The sequence below is a fragment of the Coptis chinensis genome, chromosome 5 (genome assembly GCF_015680905.1).
Source record: "Coptis chinensis isolate HL-2020 chromosome 5, ASM1568090v1, whole genome shotgun sequence".
Classification (NCBI taxonomy): Eukaryota; Viridiplantae; Streptophyta; class Magnoliopsida; order Ranunculales; family Ranunculaceae; genus Coptis; species Coptis chinensis.
The window spans coordinates 71,199,428-71,220,492 of NC_141460.1; the positions used below are offsets into that span (position 1 = coordinate 71,199,428).

The 21,065-nt window shown below is 36.0% G+C and overlaps 2 protein-coding genes across 2 annotated transcripts; both read right to left on the reverse strand.

The window, feature by feature from the left end:
- Positions 1-2,368: 2,368 nt before the first annotated feature.
- On the reverse strand, positions 2,369-5,236 carry MTSSB (mitochondrially targeted single-stranded DNA binding protein). The gene is made up of 6 exons (XM_086559063.1): positions 4,934-5,236; positions 4,667-4,830; positions 4,382-4,590; positions 4,180-4,280; positions 2,834-2,893; positions 2,369-2,694 (listed from the first exon to the last, which is right to left on the reverse strand). The coding sequence occupies exons 1-6, from the start codon at positions 5,004-5,006 to the stop codon at positions 2,678-2,680; spliced, it is 624 nt and encodes a 207-aa protein (XP_086415189.1). The 5' UTR covers positions 5,007-5,236; the 3' UTR covers positions 2,369-2,677.
- Positions 5,237-15,319: 10,083 nt separating this feature from the next.
- Positions 15,320-16,226, reverse strand: LOC147498694 (major pollen allergen Aln g 1-like). The gene is made up of 2 exons (XM_086560621.1): positions 15,951-16,226; positions 15,320-15,858 (listed from the first exon to the last, which is right to left on the reverse strand). Exons 1-2 carry the CDS (start codon positions 16,132-16,134, stop codon positions 15,566-15,568), a joined length of 477 nt encoding a protein of 158 aa, XP_086416747.1. The 5' UTR covers positions 16,135-16,226; the 3' UTR covers positions 15,320-15,565.
- Between the last annotated feature and the right edge of the window lie 4,839 nt (positions 16,227-21,065).

Here is a 21,065-nt window from a genome sequence, read left to right on the forward strand (position 1 = left end):
GAAAATAATCTCCCTCTTATCACCGCCACCTCAGCACTTATTCACCATCTTTTCACCATTTTGGTGAAAAACAAAGTGAAAGTGTGCAATACAAATATGAATAAAATATCTCGGACGGGATGTTAGATTTCGTCTGGAGGCTTTTTGATTCAGACGGAATGTAACATCCCGTCCGGTATTTTGTTTGAAGTTAAAAAAAATCGAAAAAACACGCGAGACGGAATGAAACATTTCGTCCGAAAAAAAAATCGAAAAAAACACACGAGACGGAATCCAACATCCCGTCCGAAGTTAACAAGTCAACCATTATCTCGGTGAAAAGTTTCACCTTGAAATCAACTAGGGACTAAAGTCACCAGTTTTTTACCTCTGCATTGCACAACCATTTTTCAACAAAATTGGTGACTATAGTCACAAACCCCCCTTATTCACCTACATTGCAAATGCTCTTATAAGACCCTCTTATAATTTAACCTAAAAAAACAAATAGCCCCTATATAGATATTGACGATAGATATATTTTATATATGAATAAATGAACGAAGGACCAGATGAAAAGTCCGACAAAATAGACGATCTAATCTCAGCACAATTATACTGAGCGGGGTCTGGGAACCGAAGCAGGAAGACCATAAGAAGAAGCTCAAACTCTCTCCTACAAACTGAAACGAAGGGCGTAAATTGGAGATGAAGGGAAGGCCCTGGGATTAGATTTAGCCATTCTGGGCTCACGACTATCGTCCGGATAAATAACCAAAAAGGTTATCCAAAAGAAAGAGTTCATCACTCTAAAACCTCTCAATCACAACCCATTATATGCACAGGATGACAGGAGCAAGAGTTTAGTTTTTCTGCTCTTAGCTTATCGGCTTATTTCCTAACTGCATTTAAATGTATTTCATCTCAGAAACATTGTAAAGCTGGGAATGCAAAACATACTCCCAGCGGTTCTACTCTTACCAACTTCATGAAACTCATACCAAAAGACCCAATAGTATTCCTGATTTACCCTGATATTTAAAAAAAAAATAATGATTATGGGGTTGGGCAGACCCTTACCTGTATTCATTCAAACATCAATTTTTTTGGCCTCCTCGACAAAATTAACAAATCCATACCATGTGGAGGTACAAAGCATAACAAACACTCAGTGAGAATACATAACCAACCTAAATCACACCGCTAATGACCAGCTGACCACAAGTGTATTGCAACCCATCTCCTACGTTACCGAAACAAAAACAAGAATCTAATTCTTCTTTCCACTAGTCCCCGTCCTTGAGAACTTCTTCACTAGATCAGAATGATCTGTCTTTATACGAGCACTCCCTTCGCAACAATCTCAAAAGAATTTGTCACAAGCTCCACAAACATACATCATTCCATATTTGTCATCCCATAGTTCTATGATATAATCGTCATGAAATCTGAACCTTTTTTTCTGCAATAGAGATACTCTTTTTTTTAAGCATGGTAATGGTGGGATCACCGATCTCTCCATGAGAGAGTTGGGATTTTCTTTTTTCCCCCTCTCTTAGGTCTCATAACCTCAGTCCATTCGGTGTTAGAATTATTACTCGCCTCTACTGAGGAGTGCTGTTCTTTAGTAGGTAAGTGGTCATTCAAATGTTCAGATTTATGCTCAGGGGCTTCATCTTCTATGTTGCTCTTCAAGCATATAAAATACAAAACTCACATCATACGAATTCATGAGTAATTACTCATTGACAAAAGACACAAGCACACACACAAAAGAAAAAAGGAAAAACTTGTCCTGATCGTACACAACTTCAAGAAGCTCATCATCATCATCAAGGCCCTCATCTCCATCCATAAATGGTAAGGCCTTCAAATTGGCTACCCTTGAGCTTAGTATCTTCTTTTCTCACTTTCTTTGTTCAATTGAAAAGTGAGAATCCACGAAAACCAAGAGTTTAAAGCTTATGGTCAGTTACATACATATTCCCGATTTAATGTTGAAGGAGTCTTTACTGTTTCTGTGTCGTATCGACGCTGTGTTAGGATACTTATTTGGCTTGTCCGATACATGTCTAAGCCATATTTACATGTGCTGCACTCTGAAAAGTGTCAAATACGAGCACTGAATCGTTTTTGAAGCGTCTGTAATTTCTAGCTGCTAAGTAATCAGATAGCTCACGATATAATACTAGAAGTACTTAAGAAGGAACCAATCAATTGGCCAGCTAGAATCATCGGACTGGCTTGGTAGTGAGATAACGATCCTCACCAAATGTAAAATACCCAATAGGAAATCCAAGGTTAACGATCCACATTACTTACATGAATATCTAGAAACTTTTAACACATTTGAAAACCTGACCTAGTCTTCAATTAGGACGACAGTGAATATTCAATTAAGCAGGTAGAATATAAAAAGAACCAAACACATGAGAAGTATATCATTGGAACATTTTCAGAATGTCAACTCTTTTCCTCTTCCAATTCGACAGAAGAGGAGAAGAATGCCACAGATTACTTGGCCTAAAATGGCAAACAATGCACAGCTCTACGAGCCCCATCACTCAAACAATTAAACTAACTAAGGTATAAATTTCTTACAAAATCTGATGCTACACGCGACTTGCTTTTGCAAGAATAAATTCTCCATGATCTTGCACATCCTTTCAGTGACTAGAATGTCCACCTTTTCTTTTTACTAGAATAATCCATCTTCTGCAAATAACAGAGAAATTGTAAGTATATTCCAACTACAAAGTAAGACGTTAAGAATCGTTTTGATGAAAATAATACTCGATACATATTTCACATGAAATAAATATATCATTATAGGATATTGGGGACAGGCCCTTACTTAAATCATCAAGGGATATATTGCTGACACTTTCTCCAGTTTTTATCAAACGAACTTTTCCTGCAAGGAGCAACTTGAGGTATCAGGTCAAAGAATCTTGCGCCACCAGAGGAATATTTTGGACAAATAAATTTACTTGCAAGATATATAAACTACCCACATGAACGCACGTTGAGCCCTAGTAATAAAGCGAAAGCCTAAGTTCAGGTAAGGAAAAAAGAGGACCTCTCTGAGTATGTTTTCCACAAATGTGGTAAGAAAGAAATTGAGAAAGAGAACTCCAAGGACTAACAACTTTTATGCATAGATGGACAAACTTATCTTTTCCAAATCATTGTAGAGTTCCATCGACAAGTCTAGGTACACAAGCATCTAGTGAGTCAATTTGGATTTCAACATTCATTAAGTTCAACTTTATGTTTTTGTTCCTCTTCTGTTTTGTTTTGTTGTTCCTTCTGTTTTTCATCTTTGTACTATGGGTACTGATTTTACTGTGGTTTGGTCAGGGTGTATATTTTCTTTTTTGATGTTTTACGTCCTAGGTAGATAGGCAGTACCTCTGAAGCATGGACACACCTAATTTTGAGCTGGTGAAATGGATGCAGTTTAGGACGTGCATCCCAACCTTCAGGTTGCGGGAAATAACAAAAAAGAAAAAGTAAAGGAAGAAAAAAGAAGCACGGTGCACGCATTAATGATTTTCTTTCTCCCTCTACACTCTTTGTTAAAGGTCAAAACCCTTGATGTCTCATCTCCACTCTCTTCTCACCTCACCAGCCACCAGCACCATGCACCAGATGCAGCAGCACCATGCACCAGCAGTGTCTATTAACAACCAGTAGTACAAAGGGTATTAGGGACATGAATAACTAATAAGTCATTAGCTTCTTGCTAATGATCCTAGTGTTGATGTAATAGTTATTCAGGTACACAACAGTGCTTGTGGTTATTGGTTGGTGTGACTGTGTGAGCAAAGGGCCGCGTTTGGTGTTCAGAAAATTTGAGCTCTTTAAAAACAAGGATATTAAAACACAATGCTAGATTTTTAAGAATAAGAAAGTTAAGCGACATACTACTGGCATCAAAATTAAAGTATGTCCATGGCAATGTAAGCTCATTTGTCAGGAGAGAAGAGGCGTTACACTCGAGCATCTTACATTTAAGTGAACTTCAGTAATTTTAAGCTTGCAGTTATCTCCTGGATAACTACATGGCGGAACATAACTTGCAGACTCAACACGAACCACAAAGAAATAATTCAAAGGAATATATAGGCATAAAAATTGAATTGTGACACATAGACTTGACACAGTACATTAAAAGATAACAAATAAATAAGAACATACCATCACGTCGCACACAGATCTCGGGCACATTTTTCACTTGACCATTGATGCTGTCATTATAAACTCTAGTTTCAATATCCCCCTCAACAAAAACCGATGAGCTAAATAACTCAAAAAAGAGAAAGTAGCATATCAGTCAAATTCCTTACTAAAATTTAACAACCACAACTAATTCAAATATACAGGAAGGAATCATCAATACCCTTTAACTAGTTGTTGAACAGAATAAGCCCCAAGCTCTTCATTATGCACAGCAATCCGATGCCACTGAGCTGGTTTTGGCAAATTTTCAGCACCTAAAATCCTCTGATCATACATACCCCCAGTTCCCACCGTAAATATCGTTACCGTCTTCCCATTCCGCAATATTTTCTGAACCGGCACTTGTCCAATTTTACCGCAAATAATTGCCTACACATAAAACCATCAAATTTACATAAAAACAAAAAAAAATAAAAACATTCCATTGAGTGATAATGTCAAATACCTTATGTACACCTCGAAAACCCCAACCCCTTTTAGGATCAACACCTTGTGGTTCTAACTCTTTCTTGTTAGAAATAAACTCATCATAGCCTACTTCCGCAGCATTGTTATCGTCATCATTGAATGACACATTTGAGTTCCATTTTATTGAAGTTCTTTGCATAGCTATAAAAAATAGTATTCCAATTTAAACACAAACAAAAATGTAGTTCTAATATAGAGAAATAAGTATAAAGCTAAAAATGAGAGTGAGAGAGAGAGAGAGTACCAAGTGAAGAGATTGCTTTTGAGTGGTTTGAAAGCCAGAGATGGTTTACGAATTTTCTGCAGAGTGAAGTCATTTTGATGTGAAGAGAACAACAAGGGTTTTAGCTTTCCACTTAAAACCCTCAGAAATTAGCGGTTTACTTAATTTAATTTTTTAGTCTGCGATGGTCTGATTGGTCAAACCCTCAAACATAGGCTAACCGCTCACGTTTAGATTTACAACAAAGGTTCAACCTAACTTGTAATTTTAGATTGATTTTTTTTACTATATAAACTATTGTAGTTACTTCTCATTGTTCTCAACTTCTCATTTCATACAACTAATTTACTAAATCATACAACTTTTTTTTTTTTTTTTTATTATCGTGTCAAAATTTCCAATGATTTATTTGTTTAGTTATAAAGATTTATCCTCTCACTGTGAATTTTGTCAATGAAAAAGTTTACCAAAATTATATATTGAATTGTTGTAGTGGTGGTCGTTTTGGGTATTTAGTGAAACAAAGAAAGCAAGTAAGCGATTTTTTTTTAATTCAATGCCATTTTAATTACTTGGTGCAGATACTTGTCTTAGACAAAACCTCGAGAACAAGAGATTTTTTTTTTTTTTTTTAATTCAATACCATTTTAATTACTTGGTGGTTTTTTGAAGTTGGTGGATGATCACAGCTGATGATTAAGCTAGTTTATATTTGATTAGATAGTATTTAGAGCATCTTTAGGTGAGATACTATCCTAGTATCAAACACCAAATTACTAATAATTTGGTATTTTTTCATCTTCAGGAGACACAAATATTGATGAAAACACAAAAAAAAAAAACACCAAATCGGCCAAAATTTGGTTCCAGCTAGGGTGGGAATTTGGCCCTAACGACCCTAACCCGGCCCTGACCGACCCGACCCTAAGCCCTATAAAGCCCTCACAACTAAAGCCCTCACAGAGTTTAGGGCCGGGCCGGGCCGGCTCTAATGCCTTCTAGGGTAGGGCTAGAGCTAAGATTCTAAAATATAGGCCCGACCCTAATTCAGCCCTCATTAGCCCGACCCTAACCAAGCCCTAACCGGCCATGTTTCACACTTTCACTATAAATACACATACCATAATTGTCTAACTCTTTGTTAAATATTTTCAATTAAAATAACATTGTCTTTTGTAATTTATCACTTACACCCAAGGGTACTTCCAATAACTTGTCTTATATAACAAAAACTTGTCAACTTAACAACCATGAAGAACAATGAGCACTAGCCTAATAAAAAATAAGACTTTATTCCTTTGATCATCAAGTTAAAGTCCATAACTTATTATTCTCGATCAATTTCTTTTTTTCACTTATTTCTTATAAATTATATTTTTATTCACATCCAAGCCAAGTCTAAAACTAAAGATTTCCTTCCACACCATTAAAGCAAAATACAGAGTAGACATTTGTAACATAGAAACCAAACAACAACCTTTGTCAGAAAAATGACATTTGTAATCTCAAACCTTTCTCTATCACTTGTTCAAAAGCCAATATTTTCATTTCCATATACAAAGCTTGAATCACTTTTAAATTAGAAGAAAGGTAATATTATATTTGTTTGAATCTATTATAGAAATAATTTATGATATTACAAATAGTTTAACAACTTCCATGACCCTTAACCAAAATTATTATGTTTCTTCTTTATATCTATTACTTCTTCCTTTAAAATGATAATATAATTATTTGTCTATGTATTTCAATTTAAAATGTAATTTTAGTGAGGTTTGAGTACAAGGAAGAACAAATTTCGAACTCTCGATGTACTTCAGTTCATTAGATTGTGGATGTGCATTTTAAATTTTTGGACTTATACAAGATTATTACTAGATTGGTTGGACTTTGAGTTTGTAGATTATTGTACATTTTTGTAATATAAATGAGTTTTAAAATTGATGTAGTAAAAAAAAAGAAAATATATAGGCCCGGCCCTAAAGCTTTTAAAGAGGGCTTAGGGTAGGGTAAGGGCTTGAGGTTTAGACTTGTGACCCGGCCCGACCCGGCTTTATGCTGACTTTAGGGCCGGGCTGACCCGGCCCTAATATTTGAAGGGCTTTAAATGTTTAGGGCCGGGCTAGCCCGACCCGGCCCATTGCCCACCCCTAGTTCCAGCTATGGTGTTGTATCAAATCTCACACGGTTTTCACTGCATGGGCTTGGGCTTCTATGACGCGGTTTTGCAAAAACTGCATGGGCTTGGACTTTTATGGCGTGGTTTATCCAAAACCGCGTGCATTTTATCTAAAAATTAGAAAATGTGCAATTGAAGAAATTAAGAACTGTGCAATTGAATAAATTAGGAATTGTGCAATTGTATCTAAAAATGATCCAAAACCTATGATCCAAAATGATAAAAATGATCCAAAATCTATGATTATGATTATGTATCTAAAATGATCCAAAACCTATCATATTACATAAAATTTATTTAGCTCTCTTCTTACGCCCCTTATCACTTGATGACTCTCCTCTTTCTATTTGGATATTCCGAAGCTGCTCCTCTAAGTTCCTAACCTGAGAACTAAGATCTTCTCTGTCTGCACGAAGGTTAATTAACTACCTCAGCCTGAAGTTCCTCATATCCTTGATATTGTTTCGTGTACACCTAATGAATATCCTCATACGCTTTTTGAGTTTCGTCATACGCACAGTGGGATTGTTGATATATATATATTTGAGAATATGCCTCCTTTCTTGCTTGGCTATAATGATACACGGCAGTCCTCATCCCATCAAACATAAGAACCTGGTTCTTATATCTTTCCATCCCAAACCTCAGCCTGAAAATCCAAGAAAATACAGTGTGAGTATATATATATATAATGAAAAAGATAAATAAAACAACTAAACTCACCATGATATACTGATCAATCTGCAGCTCTAACTCATAGAAATGAGCATGAGGCACCTCAGGAATGGAAATGTAAGTAGCCTCCCCATCAGGTCCACACACGACAAACATCTGAGGATTAGTGGCAGACATGGGAGCTGGATGATATGCATTCACAGATTGTGGGTTGTAAACAGGCTGTGGCGGATGAGGAATACCTAACTCACGTCTCATCCCTTCTATGCCCACAAACTCGAAGTTGCTAGCCCGACCAATATGGGGCAACAACGGACCCATGGAGACACGGTTCCACCATCTATAATATTGATCAACACTCTGCTCAACAACAAAAGAAGACGCATTTGGCCAAGGACCACCACTACCATGAACTTCATGAACTTGAGTTCTACTCCATGACTTAGCATCACTAACATCTGGTATGGGAGCACATGGAACTCCATAACGTCTAGTCAACTGTCTCCAACATCTGTCGCCACAGTACCAAACCTTACAATCACGTGAGGCAAAAACAACTTTGTGACGTGACAAAACACAAGCATGCCGCACAACAGGATTGTAACGCACGTATTTAAAATACGTATTTATTTATTAATTAATTAATTTAATTATTTATTTAAAATTCACTGGATTGGATTTGGGATATGTGGGCCTGATATCTGGGCTCGAGTCTGTGTTGGGCTTAGGTTTCAAACCCAAGTATATATTCATATTGTTCTAGAGAATAGGGTTCTTGGATAATAAAATAAAATAAAAATAGAGGCGGAGATAAAAAGCTTGATTGCTAGAGCGTTGGAGTGCGACAATTCGGACTACGAGGGATTCGTTGTGTTTTTTAATACATGTGAGTAGTTATGTTTTTTCGTTTTCACCGAAAACTGGAGTTGCACGGCTACGACTAAAAAGTTTTCTTGCGAGAGTTTTCCGTTCAGTTTTTGTTTCACTTATTTTCTTAATCTGCCGAATGGTTAACTGGTTAGATGTCCTTATATTAAGTTGCTTAATTACTGAAAGCTCTGGAATTTGATTTGTTGAAGCTTAACTGTTATTGGCGGCTAAATCCCCAAAGTAATGAATCCTTCTCTATCCGTATGCGTTACTGTGATACTATGGGGGTATGGATATATTGTTTTGAACTGTTATTTGGTGTTTTTGTTGGTTGATGTGGGGGTTAAGTGTTTTGATGTTAGTTGTTAATGTTGGGGATGTTGAAGCTTGGAAGGCGTTAATGGCGCCGGTGGAGAGTTTTGAGAAAAACTCGGTTGGGCTATTTTTGGGTTTAATTAAAGTGTGGGGCTTTTATCTAGACTAGTTTATTAGTTGATTTGTGCTGGAGATTTGGTGTTGTTCGGAGCTTTGAAGGGTTGGTAATGGCTGTCAATGGCGGTTGGGGGTCGAGATTTGGAGGTGAGGGGAATCGGGATTGGTTGGTATGGGAAGATGGATGAGTCAAACCGCTGGAATGGAAGAAGGAGGAGGATGGTGGCTGGTGGTGGCCGGAATTCGCGAAGGTGCTGTGAGGAAGAAGCCAGCTGAAGAAGACGACCTGTGGTTTCTCTTGGGCTTGGGCTTAGTTAGTTTAGTTCTTTGGGCAGAAACTAAGTTTCTAATATTTTTGTTTGGGCCAACATTTCATTTGTTTCTATGGGCCAGTTTCATTAGTTGTTTGGGCCAGTTCTATTGTTATTTTGGGCCGGTCCATATAAATTAGAATGGGTCAAGGTGAGCCTTTAAATGTTTAGACTTTTGGGGCCGGGTTCTAAGGTTTGGGTTTGGGCTTGGCTAGTTGGGTCCGAACCATTACCTTAGTCATGAGCTCTTGAGCCATGCACCTTTGACCTTAGCCATGAACCATGGCTATGACCCTAAACCTGTTGAACATGGAAATGAGGTGTTGACTTTGACTTTGACCATTGACTGTTGGCTGTTGACCGTTGACTGTGGAATGTTGACTTTTTCCAGTTTTTCACATATTTAAGAATATGGACAAATGTAGTAATAAAATATTATAAAAAATTGTATAACTTTGTTTGTCATTATCTAATTAAGATTTGACGTGAATAGTGTATAAAACATATAAATATTGGCACGTAACAAGAGGGGAATTCTTATAAGACTTGTGATTTGGACTCAAATAATTATGCGTGATATTTGGACTTGAGTTGTTCTTTCTTTTAAAGTCGTTTCATTTTGATATTTGGTGGAATGGACTTATATTTTAATTATTTATATACTATTTATATTGTGCACAAATAGAAATAATACGTGCCTTTGAGGGTGACTTGAGTTCACATAAGTATATTGAACGAATAGATTTCATAATTTATTATTATTATGAGTTGCTACTTAAATGAATTGTAGTATTTATGAAGGCTTGAGATATTCCATATGGTGTAGTGTAATATATAATTGGCACGTGAAATAATAAGTTTCGAGATTTGATATAGAGATATTTGGATATCGTGCAATGAATAGTATTGGCACGTGATAATGTGGATTGTATTATAACGAGAAACGTTGAGCTTCAGTACAATTAAGTATACTGGCATGAGATAGAATAAGAATTATTCTGAGATATAAATGTAGGACACCTGAATAAATTACGTAACGAAAAATCCTAGAACCTAGCTACCACAACTCATAGGCGTATGTGATATAATTGGCCCTTCGGACATTTCAGTGAATCTGAATGGCCCTTCGGGCATTTCTGGCGTAGCCGAATGGTGGCTTGATTATTCCGTTCGCAAAATTAGAACGAGATGCGCGATATTTTATACCGTATAATGGCAGTACTTACATAATGCCTTTCGTGTGAGGGTTACCTGGTGTGCGGCATCCCGCTCAGGGTAGTTACGCACGGAGTGGTTCATTATGTAAGGGGAGGCATGTGGATGTACATGTTCGGCATTGGGAAGCGATTGTGGTAGCCGGGGAAACTAGGTAAGACATAGATACGACGTGATTTTAGGGACGCAAAGAAAACCTTAAATAATATAATTATGGTAATATATTGGTTAACTATATATCTTTAAATAACTGTATATGGCTTTGCAGAAGGGTGAGTCAAACTAATTACTTGGGCAGAGACGACCCACTCTGTAATTGAGCATAAAATGCGGTACGGATATAATATGCTTGGTTGGTTATTTGTTTAGTTAGAACCTAAGGAGCTTCGATGGAGGAACTACATGCCTTATTTATTATGCGTATAGTTTGTTGTGTGGTTAGTGGGAAGTTAAGGTGCCTCAGTGGAGGAACTACCTGCCTTAATTATTGTACTTAAGGATGTTGTATTAGTTGTTGGAAGTTAAGGCGCCTCAGTGGAGGAACTAACTGCCTTATGGATTGTGTATGTATATATACAAGTATATATTGTATTTTAGAGCTACTCACAACAGCATTGTTTATAATGCTGACCCGATTTGCATGTTTGCTTATCGGGTGTGTTCATTAAATGAACATAGTTGATAAGTCTTGACAGGTTTAGTGTTGAAGAAGGTTGGTTGCTGCTTGTGGTTTGCGTTAGCTTCGCATTTCAAGATAGGTTTTGTTTTCCCTTGAGGTGATATAGATTTTCAGTTGAGACAATGTTATTTGTATTTTCATTTGTAATTTTAAATAAAGAATTATTGAAAAGAGATTTGTAACCTAATCTTATTTGTGAATTTTTGTAATGAAGATGACTTTTGTTTAATTGAAATTTTTATTAGTTTTTAATTATCCGCATATTTAAACTGTTTATGGGTTTTTGGAAGTGGAGAGTGCGTCACACCTCAGAAATCGAAGAGTCGAGAACAAATATTGTTTTTTCCGAATTCTGTCAAAATTCGGGGTGTGACAAGGATCGTCAAAGGCAGTAGACAAACGCCAAGGTCTCCACTCAATAGATGACAATGATCTAATATCAATCTAAGCACGAGCCATACACACATTATTTCTAATCTGCCCTCTGTTACGAGTCAAGTGAGGCCCTGACCAACTTGCAAATCTAGGGTGAGTATCATCAATTATGTCTATGTTAGGACAAAGACAACGGAAATACTCATAAAACCAAATCTCCAAAAGTCTTGTGAATAATCCTACAATCTGATGACTTTTTCTTCTAAATGTCTGTGAAGATTTGTCCAACGCCGCTATCAATGTGGCATATACTGAGCTACCAAAGTCATAATATTTCATATTATGCAAATCAGAAACATAAGCATAATATCCAAGTCGTACCGTAGAATGGCCATTTGAAAACAAAACATGCCCAATAAAAAACATAAAAAAACCCTAACATACACATCAACACCCTCACTATCAGGTAGAACAGTCAAAGCTAACTCCGCTCGTGTCTTAAGATCCAAGAGAGGTTCCATGTATGCAGTCTTAATATGAGATACCTTAATACCAGAAGAATCATAAGTATCCGTATCCAAGCGAGGATAAATCATAAGCATACTAACAATGTTCTCATAATTTATATTAAAAGGTATCGGTTGGCCTATACCGATACTCAACCTAGAAATCATGGTGAAGTCTAGTGGTGTGAACCCTAACTCCGCATAAGGAAAATGAAATGTATGAGTTGTATTCCACCATCTTTTTACTAAAGCTATGACCACTGCCCAATCTATATCATAATCTACATCAACCAAAAGACTCAAAGGTGTATACAAAATACTATCACTAATATGTACAAACTCATCCAAACTCTTTAAAACCTTCCACCACTCTCTAACACCAAGTAAAGCCGATCTAACTCGGTAGTCAATAACTTGCTGATATTATGAAAAAAAAAATAATGCATATAAGATAAATAATTAATTGGTCTAACTCAACTAATTAATGCATAGTATTCAAAATATTTAATCAAAACTAATTAATTACCTGAGAATTAGGCACTGCACTAGACACGTGTTTTGTATCACGTGTAGAAGACGCAGTTTGCATATCAAGTGTTTCATCGGGATTAAATTGCCAATCGAAGTCGTTCAATTGATACTTAAGTATATAGGGATGTCTATCAGTCGGTCGCGACATCCTCGGGCTCTTCTCCCCCACCGTCTTGTACTTCATCGCCAATGTCGTTTGTGTACTGCCAATACTCATCATCATCATCGTCGAAAGGTTGAAAAATCAAGAGTTTAGGTAGGTTTTTGTTTTTTTTACTAAGGAGAGGGTTTATGAATTGAGAGAAAAGTTAAAAATGAATGAACTGCGCGGTTTTGGTCATGTTTATATAGATATAGCACGCGGTGTTGCAAACACCGTGTGGTTTCTGGAAAACCGTGTGGGCTTGAACTTTTAATATGGGCTTCAGTGCGTGGTTTTAAGAAAGCCGCGTGGGCTGTACGGCGCAGTTTATCCAAAACCACGTCATTTGATGTTGAATATTTGATATTTCACCTGAAGTTGGTTTGTGTTTTTTTGGTTTGGTGTTTGGTTTGGTTAAAATTTTTGGTGTTTTCTTGGTTTCTCTCCTAAAGATGCTCTTAGTATTGAATATTTGATTCGATAGTATTGATATTTGATAGTGATACATGTACATATCTAAAAAACCACTTGAACATACAAATAGGCATCCATATTATTTGTGCATTTTTTACACACATTGTGTGTTTCCTTTCTCTAACTAATTCTATTGTGTTAATTTTGTGAGTTAATTTGTTTCTTTTTTTTTTTTTTTTGTGGAGCTCAGAGAGCTTCGAACTCTAAAGCTAATAGAATAAGGGAGAATAATTTGGATGAGTTGAGTTTTGAACTTAAGACTTGTAGAATTTTCAAAGTGTGGTTGTTGCTTAAAAACCTAGAAGTTGAAGTGTTCAACCTCTGAAAACTAGCCTAAACTCTGAAATACATGAAACTATGAAAGTGGTTTAGTTTGGGTTGGGCGTGACTGGTCTAGTGGTCTTGATGTCCCCTGTAGGTTGGTTGGATCATAGTACAAAATGCTGGCGAACTATCAAACGGTATGAGTTGATCGAGTGGATTGATTGTAGTGTCAATATATATGGATATACATCCAGCTTTTTCGGATTTATTTTGTTTGTTTGTTTGTTTTTTTTTTAATGCAAATCATACTACTTTATATTAATATACCTTCAAACAACTATAAGAATGCAGTTTGAACTTAGCATACAACTTGGAAGATCAAAATTTTCTAACTGATGGTATGACCATGCTGTTAGTAAATATGCATCCCCATTAAAAGCCCTACTAATTCATCTAAAAACATAATAACTGAAACTTGACAGTTGACACCAAGGAGATTATAAGGAGATTATATGTAGTGTCAACATGTTGAGATTTCAACTTTCAAGGGTCCGGCAGTCAAGTTGATCAAGTCATCATCTATATTTTTAAGTGCTGGGTGCTTTTTCAATTAAGTCACCATTTGTTTGTTGATTTGCCTTTTCCATTAAATTCTTTTCTTTGCGTATGCCTATACTTTTCTTTTTATATTGTTGAAATTGATATATTGCTGATAAATGCTTCTGCTAAAACACTCCAAGAGTCAAATATAGGACTTGAATAATGCTTAAACTTTTCCAAGCAGAATTAGAAGACTGAGAAAATCAGAAAAATATCTTCAATCTCAAAGCCCATATATAATAACACCAGGAAAAAAGGTAAAAGGAAAGGAAAGTGGGAGAGAGAGTAGCACTATTTTGGGGAGATAATCTTGAAAAAAATCATTATTTCTTTTTTTGGTTTATTGCGTTATATTTTTTTAATTAATTTATGTAAAAAAGAAAACTAACTAAAAATGAGAGTTTTATTAAGACACGCGCGGCACTAGGAAACGCCTAGTGAATTCTACCAGCAGAAGTGCTAGTGAACAAATTCGGATTCTAATAATAATAACACTTTGGTACAATTATATGTGATGTTGAACCATAACTCCACGTATAGATATCATATATTGGCAGTACAAAACATTTTTTATAAAGAAAGAGACCGTTATGAGAATTAATCTTTTATTTCTTTAAACTACATGCTCTTATTTACATACCATAATACGAATTCAACATGTTGAGCAATTCAGTTTAAATGTGGATTTAAGCGTCAGGATTTGCAAGGACATAAGCCTCATCGACAGCCTTGAGCATTCCAATATATAATTCGATTCCTTGCCACTTGAATCACTTCAGAGTGCCAGTATTTTTAATTAGTATCCAATTTTTGGATTTATTTGTACTGCCGAACAGCATGTGTGTACATGCTAAGATTTCAATGGTCAGCATCGATAATTCGAACTATGGTTCCAATTTGAATGTAGTTTTTTGTCATTTGTTCGAGCAGTTTATTTGCTTCTTCCATTTGAGATAATCTTCTTTTGCATGACTGCATGAGTAGCACTTTTTTACCTTATATTTTCTGATTAATGTGCATAGCATTGTCTACGCCTTCGGAATTCCGTAGTATGAAATTGACAAATTGCCAATGAATGCTTCTGCTAAAAAAATTATAAGCGTAAAATTTAAGGACTTTGAGTCGTACTTGGACTTATCAACACCTTCAGAAAATCAGGAAAAAAAAAAAATCTCCATTCTCATAAAGTCATCATCCATAACACATTGGTACAATGTGTCTGACGCTAACCATAATACCACACCGAAATATATAATATTGGGATATTGGCTGACAAAATACATTTAAAACGAAAAACAAAAAGACGTTCTGAGAAATCCTCTTATTTCCATCAACAACATGCTCTTATTTACATGCCAGATATGAAGCAACATGTTGAGCAACTCAGTTCAAATTTGGATTTAAGCATCGGGATTTGCAAGGACATAAGCCTCAACGGCCTTGAACATTCCAATAATTCGACTCCTTGCTACTTGAATCTCTTCCGCGGTATAGTCAGTGTCACCAAGGCTCTTGAACTCGCAAGTCGCCTTGTACACACTTCCTCCATCGTCAGTAGACTCCACCTTTATGTGGATCGTACCCCATTCCAGTTTCGTACCAATATGTGCACCTTCTATCAATGTCATTTTACATTCCATTTTCTCCTTGTCCATGATATCGATGCGCTCCTTCAAAAAGGGGAAGGGCATTGCTGCAGTATCGCCATCAAAGTATACGAAACATATATCTATCAATATAATTCTAGTATTTCAAACTTCTAAATGTGCATTAAAATCAACTTACCAGGAGTAAAGTTGATTAGTTTAATACTTCCGGCTCCTCCATCGCCTTCAACAATCGATGCACTAGCTATAGCTTGAGGCATAAGCTTCGGACTTAGTTTATAGCCATCAATAACGCTAGCTTTAAACAATTTGGGTGCAGGGATGGTTGAAGTTAACACCTCAGTGAAACCAGTGACACCCATATGTTCTTTTGGTTACTGACTGGGAAATAACAAGGAAATTATGGATGAGATGAATAAGATGGTTTCTGAAACGTACAAGTGAATTGATGATGAATATATAAGGTTTCTATTTATAAATGAACTTGGGATGGCATTGCCGTGAAAACTTGAAATCAAGCTCATAGTTTATTAATTAAGTATCCTCCATCCAATACTCCACTGACTTGACCCGAGATTTGAAAATTATATTGTGATTTCTTAAAGTCAGCAACCATTGAATGATCCTTGGACAAAGTCCATGTGATGGTGAATTGGTGATACACTTCCGAAGTGTTAAAAATATGGAATTGAAATATATATTTTCGTTTCTCCAATTGGTTTACTGGATTTAAGAAGCTACAATATTTTATTGTGAAGTGTAAACAATAGGCTAGTATGCAATGAATTATTGGAATGACTTGGTCCATTAGTTTGATCGACGATTTGTCTTGTCCTTCAATTTGGCTTTATTCAGACGTTTATTATTCAGCGTAACTGACGAAACACGTACATCTAGATGAAAGTGTAGTACTATATGTTAGAATAGTTGTATGAACACAAAGAACTAAAAAGTAGAAACGTACGAAGAAGCGAAGAATGGGTTAAAGAAACAAGGACAACAAGAATGGCGGGAATAACCAAAGCGCGGATTAAAGTCGTCCCCAAGGAAAGATTAAGCCCCTTCCAATGGTGCGAAAAAGACAACGATGGCGTCTTCCTCACAGGATTCAATGGTTAACGCAGACCGACTTTGCACTAGAAACGGACTACCCTCTAGAAAAGCAATATAACTCTCTCAAGGGCCGACGAAGAAGAAGAAGAAGAAAAGGACCGGTTTGAGTTTTACGTTTCTCTCGAGTTGAAGTTTCGATCAAGTCTATTCTCTATGGACTCATAGTCCTATTTATAGAGGTTAGGAGGAAGTGAGACCAACTCCTAATAGAACACTGAAACTTTGCGCTCAAGAAAAAACAAAACAAGTTTAGGCTATTGGTTGCAACCACTACCCACAACAAGTAAGCCCAAGCCCAAGCCCTAACCCTACCCGATGTGGTGGATAACCAATGTGGGACTATCTACTATGCACTAAAGTGGAGAGAACACATATGGTTCATCTCCTCCACTTTGCACACACTCACAAGTATTTGAAATACACTTAGAGATTCCAACAATCCCCACTATTTCAAAATACTAATAGTCCCCACTATTTTGGAATAGGATATTACAAAAAAAGAAAAGGGTTAACGAAATGCCGAGAGAATCGAAAAAACAATGCATAAGATAATTGGTGCTTTTCGGGCTTGAACCGGTCATAGGGTAACATGTCTTATAATACGTGAAAGTGGTGGATTAAAAATCTTTGAACCAACATTCCCTTGTAGTAAAATAGAGGACATGCACCCCACATTGCTCTTTCATTATATGCCGATTGCGGTGTTGCGCTTTTTGGCCCTCATGTCTTGCCTGTGTTCCATGAATGCTCTAGAGTACTTGCATGAATACTCATAAGAACCGACCCAGTTCTACATTCACGTAGGTGGATATCCATCAAGTGTACATTTGCGAGTTAAAATACACTATCTCATTATAAAAAATGGACTATGGATTCTAATAAGAGTAAAATAACTCATCCTTTCTCATTGCAATTCAAGTTATACAAAGTATACAAAAATGCTATCTAGTTATAGGGTGGGACGTCTCAAAGAAAGACAATAGCATACCGTGAGCGGCGAGGTGACTTGTTTTTCCCTTTGAACCTAATTCATGGGATCTCCAATCACATGGGTGGGGTTGCCGTCGATTGTAAGCCTCTATCTAAGGCAAAAGTCCCATCCCCTCGACGATAACCACTTGCCTCCAAAGAAGTGAATGCGGTTAGACATGTGGCCAAACTAAGTCCAACCTAACATAATCTCTAGCAGCTGCTTGATTAAGTTATATCTCAACTTACATGTATTCTTTTCCCATTGCACATAAGATAACATGTCTTAGCTATTGCAATGAGACAGTTGCAAAGCATATACACATCAGGAGGCTGTTTAGAGCCAATGGGAAGATTTGCCAAGAGGTTGCTAACCCACTCAGCATCATCACATGCCTTTTCTAAGGCGATTAGCTTGGATGATATCCAAGACACTCAATTTCCACCAAAGGTAAACACATAAACATTACTGGATCCAGTTTATAACATATTACCCTTCTAACAATGATGGAAATCTACTAAATATCAGTCCATAATCAATGGCTCTGCTATAGTACTTGGATAATCTGACAATATACATCAAAGTTCCTTATAAGGACACAATGGGTTATCAGCTCAGTATGCCATTAATGTAGGCAATGTCATGTCTCACATACATTATCCATCAAGTACAATTGGCTACCAATGATATTGACATATTTAGTATGAGAAAACACAAGGAAATTATTTTTCATAAGATGGATATTTGCCACAAAAGGTGTTAACACATGCTTACTATCATAATACCCATACTTTTCAATGAAAAATATTTCTACTAAGTGCTATAACAATATAATGAGACCAGCATGAGTTTTAATTCCTATATTCACCAGTCATTCAATTCTGTAGTGCCCAAAATTCCCCTATACCATCCGGCCGGTCCGGGTTTAAGGTGCGGCTGTGTCCTTCAACCATATTCAAACGCGTCAACATCTTGACAACCTGAATATAGCGATTCTGAAATGAGTTTAACAACATAATAAACTATCATTTTCAATGACGGTTTATGGCGTGTTTCAAATAGGAATTTCTCTGTCTCATACACATTTCTTAATGCTAGCACTCATGATATTAAATCATCTAAACAAAGAGAGATTAACACATATGTCTTGCTTTGCTCTAAAGAAAGTACATTTTTTTTTTAATCAACAACGGTACTTTGACATCCATATGACACTAATATGTTGTTGAATTGCTCATGCCATTTATAGGCGCTTGAATCAACTCATACAAAGATTTAACTAAATTGTATACCTTCAGCTCATCACCTGGTACTACTTGGTATTGTAGTTCCGACAACTACTCAACTAGAGTCTTTAGAATTATGTAGAAGAAATTCTAGTTATATGAGCAAGGTTTCAAAATAGTATAAATTTTGTCTCTGATTGAAACCCCTTGACTATTATTATTAACATTGTATTTTGCAATACAACTATCACGTTTTAGTTTTCTCTTGAAGATCCAATTCAACCTATAGATCCCCAATAAATCAAGAGTCCGGTTTAGAGGAGTTGTATCCTTCAAAAAGACACTTCTCATATTGGACAACTTCCTTATAGGTTAATGAATCTTCCTTAAGAAACATATAAACATCATCACCGTTAATGGTGGAAATACTCATTGATAGTCTTTCAAATTTCTTGTGCAGAAATAATGGGATTATCTTATGTAGTTCATTATGAACATTCAACCACTCTATGCCAATTTCTCAGAAAGCACAACCTCAAATAAAATTAGCATATAAGACATTCAATAATAGTGTGGTATCTACAAAATTGTTATCACTCATGACAACTGAAAACAAACATCACTATTATGAGTTTCACCAATGAACATCTACTTGATAATTCTAGGTCTAAAAAAAAAAATATATATATATATATATATATATATATATATTTCTTTTAGATTCATTCACAATAGCCTTGACAAGACACCCCCCACATTTTGAAACATTTTTGGATAGGCCCAAGACCTTTCCATACTTTGTAGTTCAGTGTCTTTCCAATTATCTTGTGAGATGAACTATGGTAAAACAGTGTCATGCATATGGGTCACTACCCCCCACAGTTCAATGGTTACTCAACCTAATCAAACTTATATGCAAAACACATTATACCGCTACAAACACTAAAAGAAACAACAACAATAAAATGCACTCTTATGACAAGAATATACTTTACTCAAGTCTATGATTCTAGATCATATTAAACATAGTCATATTATGTTCATGCTATCTATATGAAAGGAAATCCACAAGTGATTCAAATGAATTTTAAAGAATAGAAGAATTAGATGAAAAAGGTTTTACCCGAGATAATATCATTATCATCATTCTTTTCATCATTCAACATTCCAACTGTCATAGGGAGACAATCCACGCACTTGTACATCATCTTGGCTATTTATCCATAGTCATAGGAGGATAATGCCTAATAAGACAATCTACAAGCGTTACATCTCCTTGTCTAAAATAGTCACAGGAGGATATTGTCTAAGAAGACAAACCATTACCTTACATCTCCTTGACTAAATTAGGTTTAAGAGGATATTGATTGTTTCCCATATTGTTTCCTCTCGTAGACAACGATGCTCATTACTTAATAATATATGACATGGTTAAACTTCATGTCAATGTTAAATAATGCATTCATGCCAAACATGGTAAATATCATATCATAGGTTCAGGAAAAGTAAACTTTAACTGTAGTATACAATATTTAAGCAAATCTAGCCACTGAATATGCAAAACAACTGAGGACTCCACATCCTCTTTTTATATGAGCTCAAGTAAGATAGAATACCCTATCAACAAGACCTCAAGTACTACCACAACATCTAATGGCTCAATCCATTAATGTCTTCAACTAGAAAAATTTACCAATAAACTATTATCAAGTTTAAAGTAAATCCACGATGATTAATATCCAAAACTAGCATGCTACACAACTTTAACATATGCTATATTGGATATAAGCTACAAGTTACTTCATCTAACATGTATTTTCACAACAGTACAATTATAACCATCGTCTAACAACACGTTCACTCAATAAAGATAAGCAATTATGCATTGAATACATTATAATTATTATCCAAGATTTGAGTGTGGTTGATATTAACTATCTTAAGGTCTCTCTTAGACCATCTACATACATCTACATATGTACAA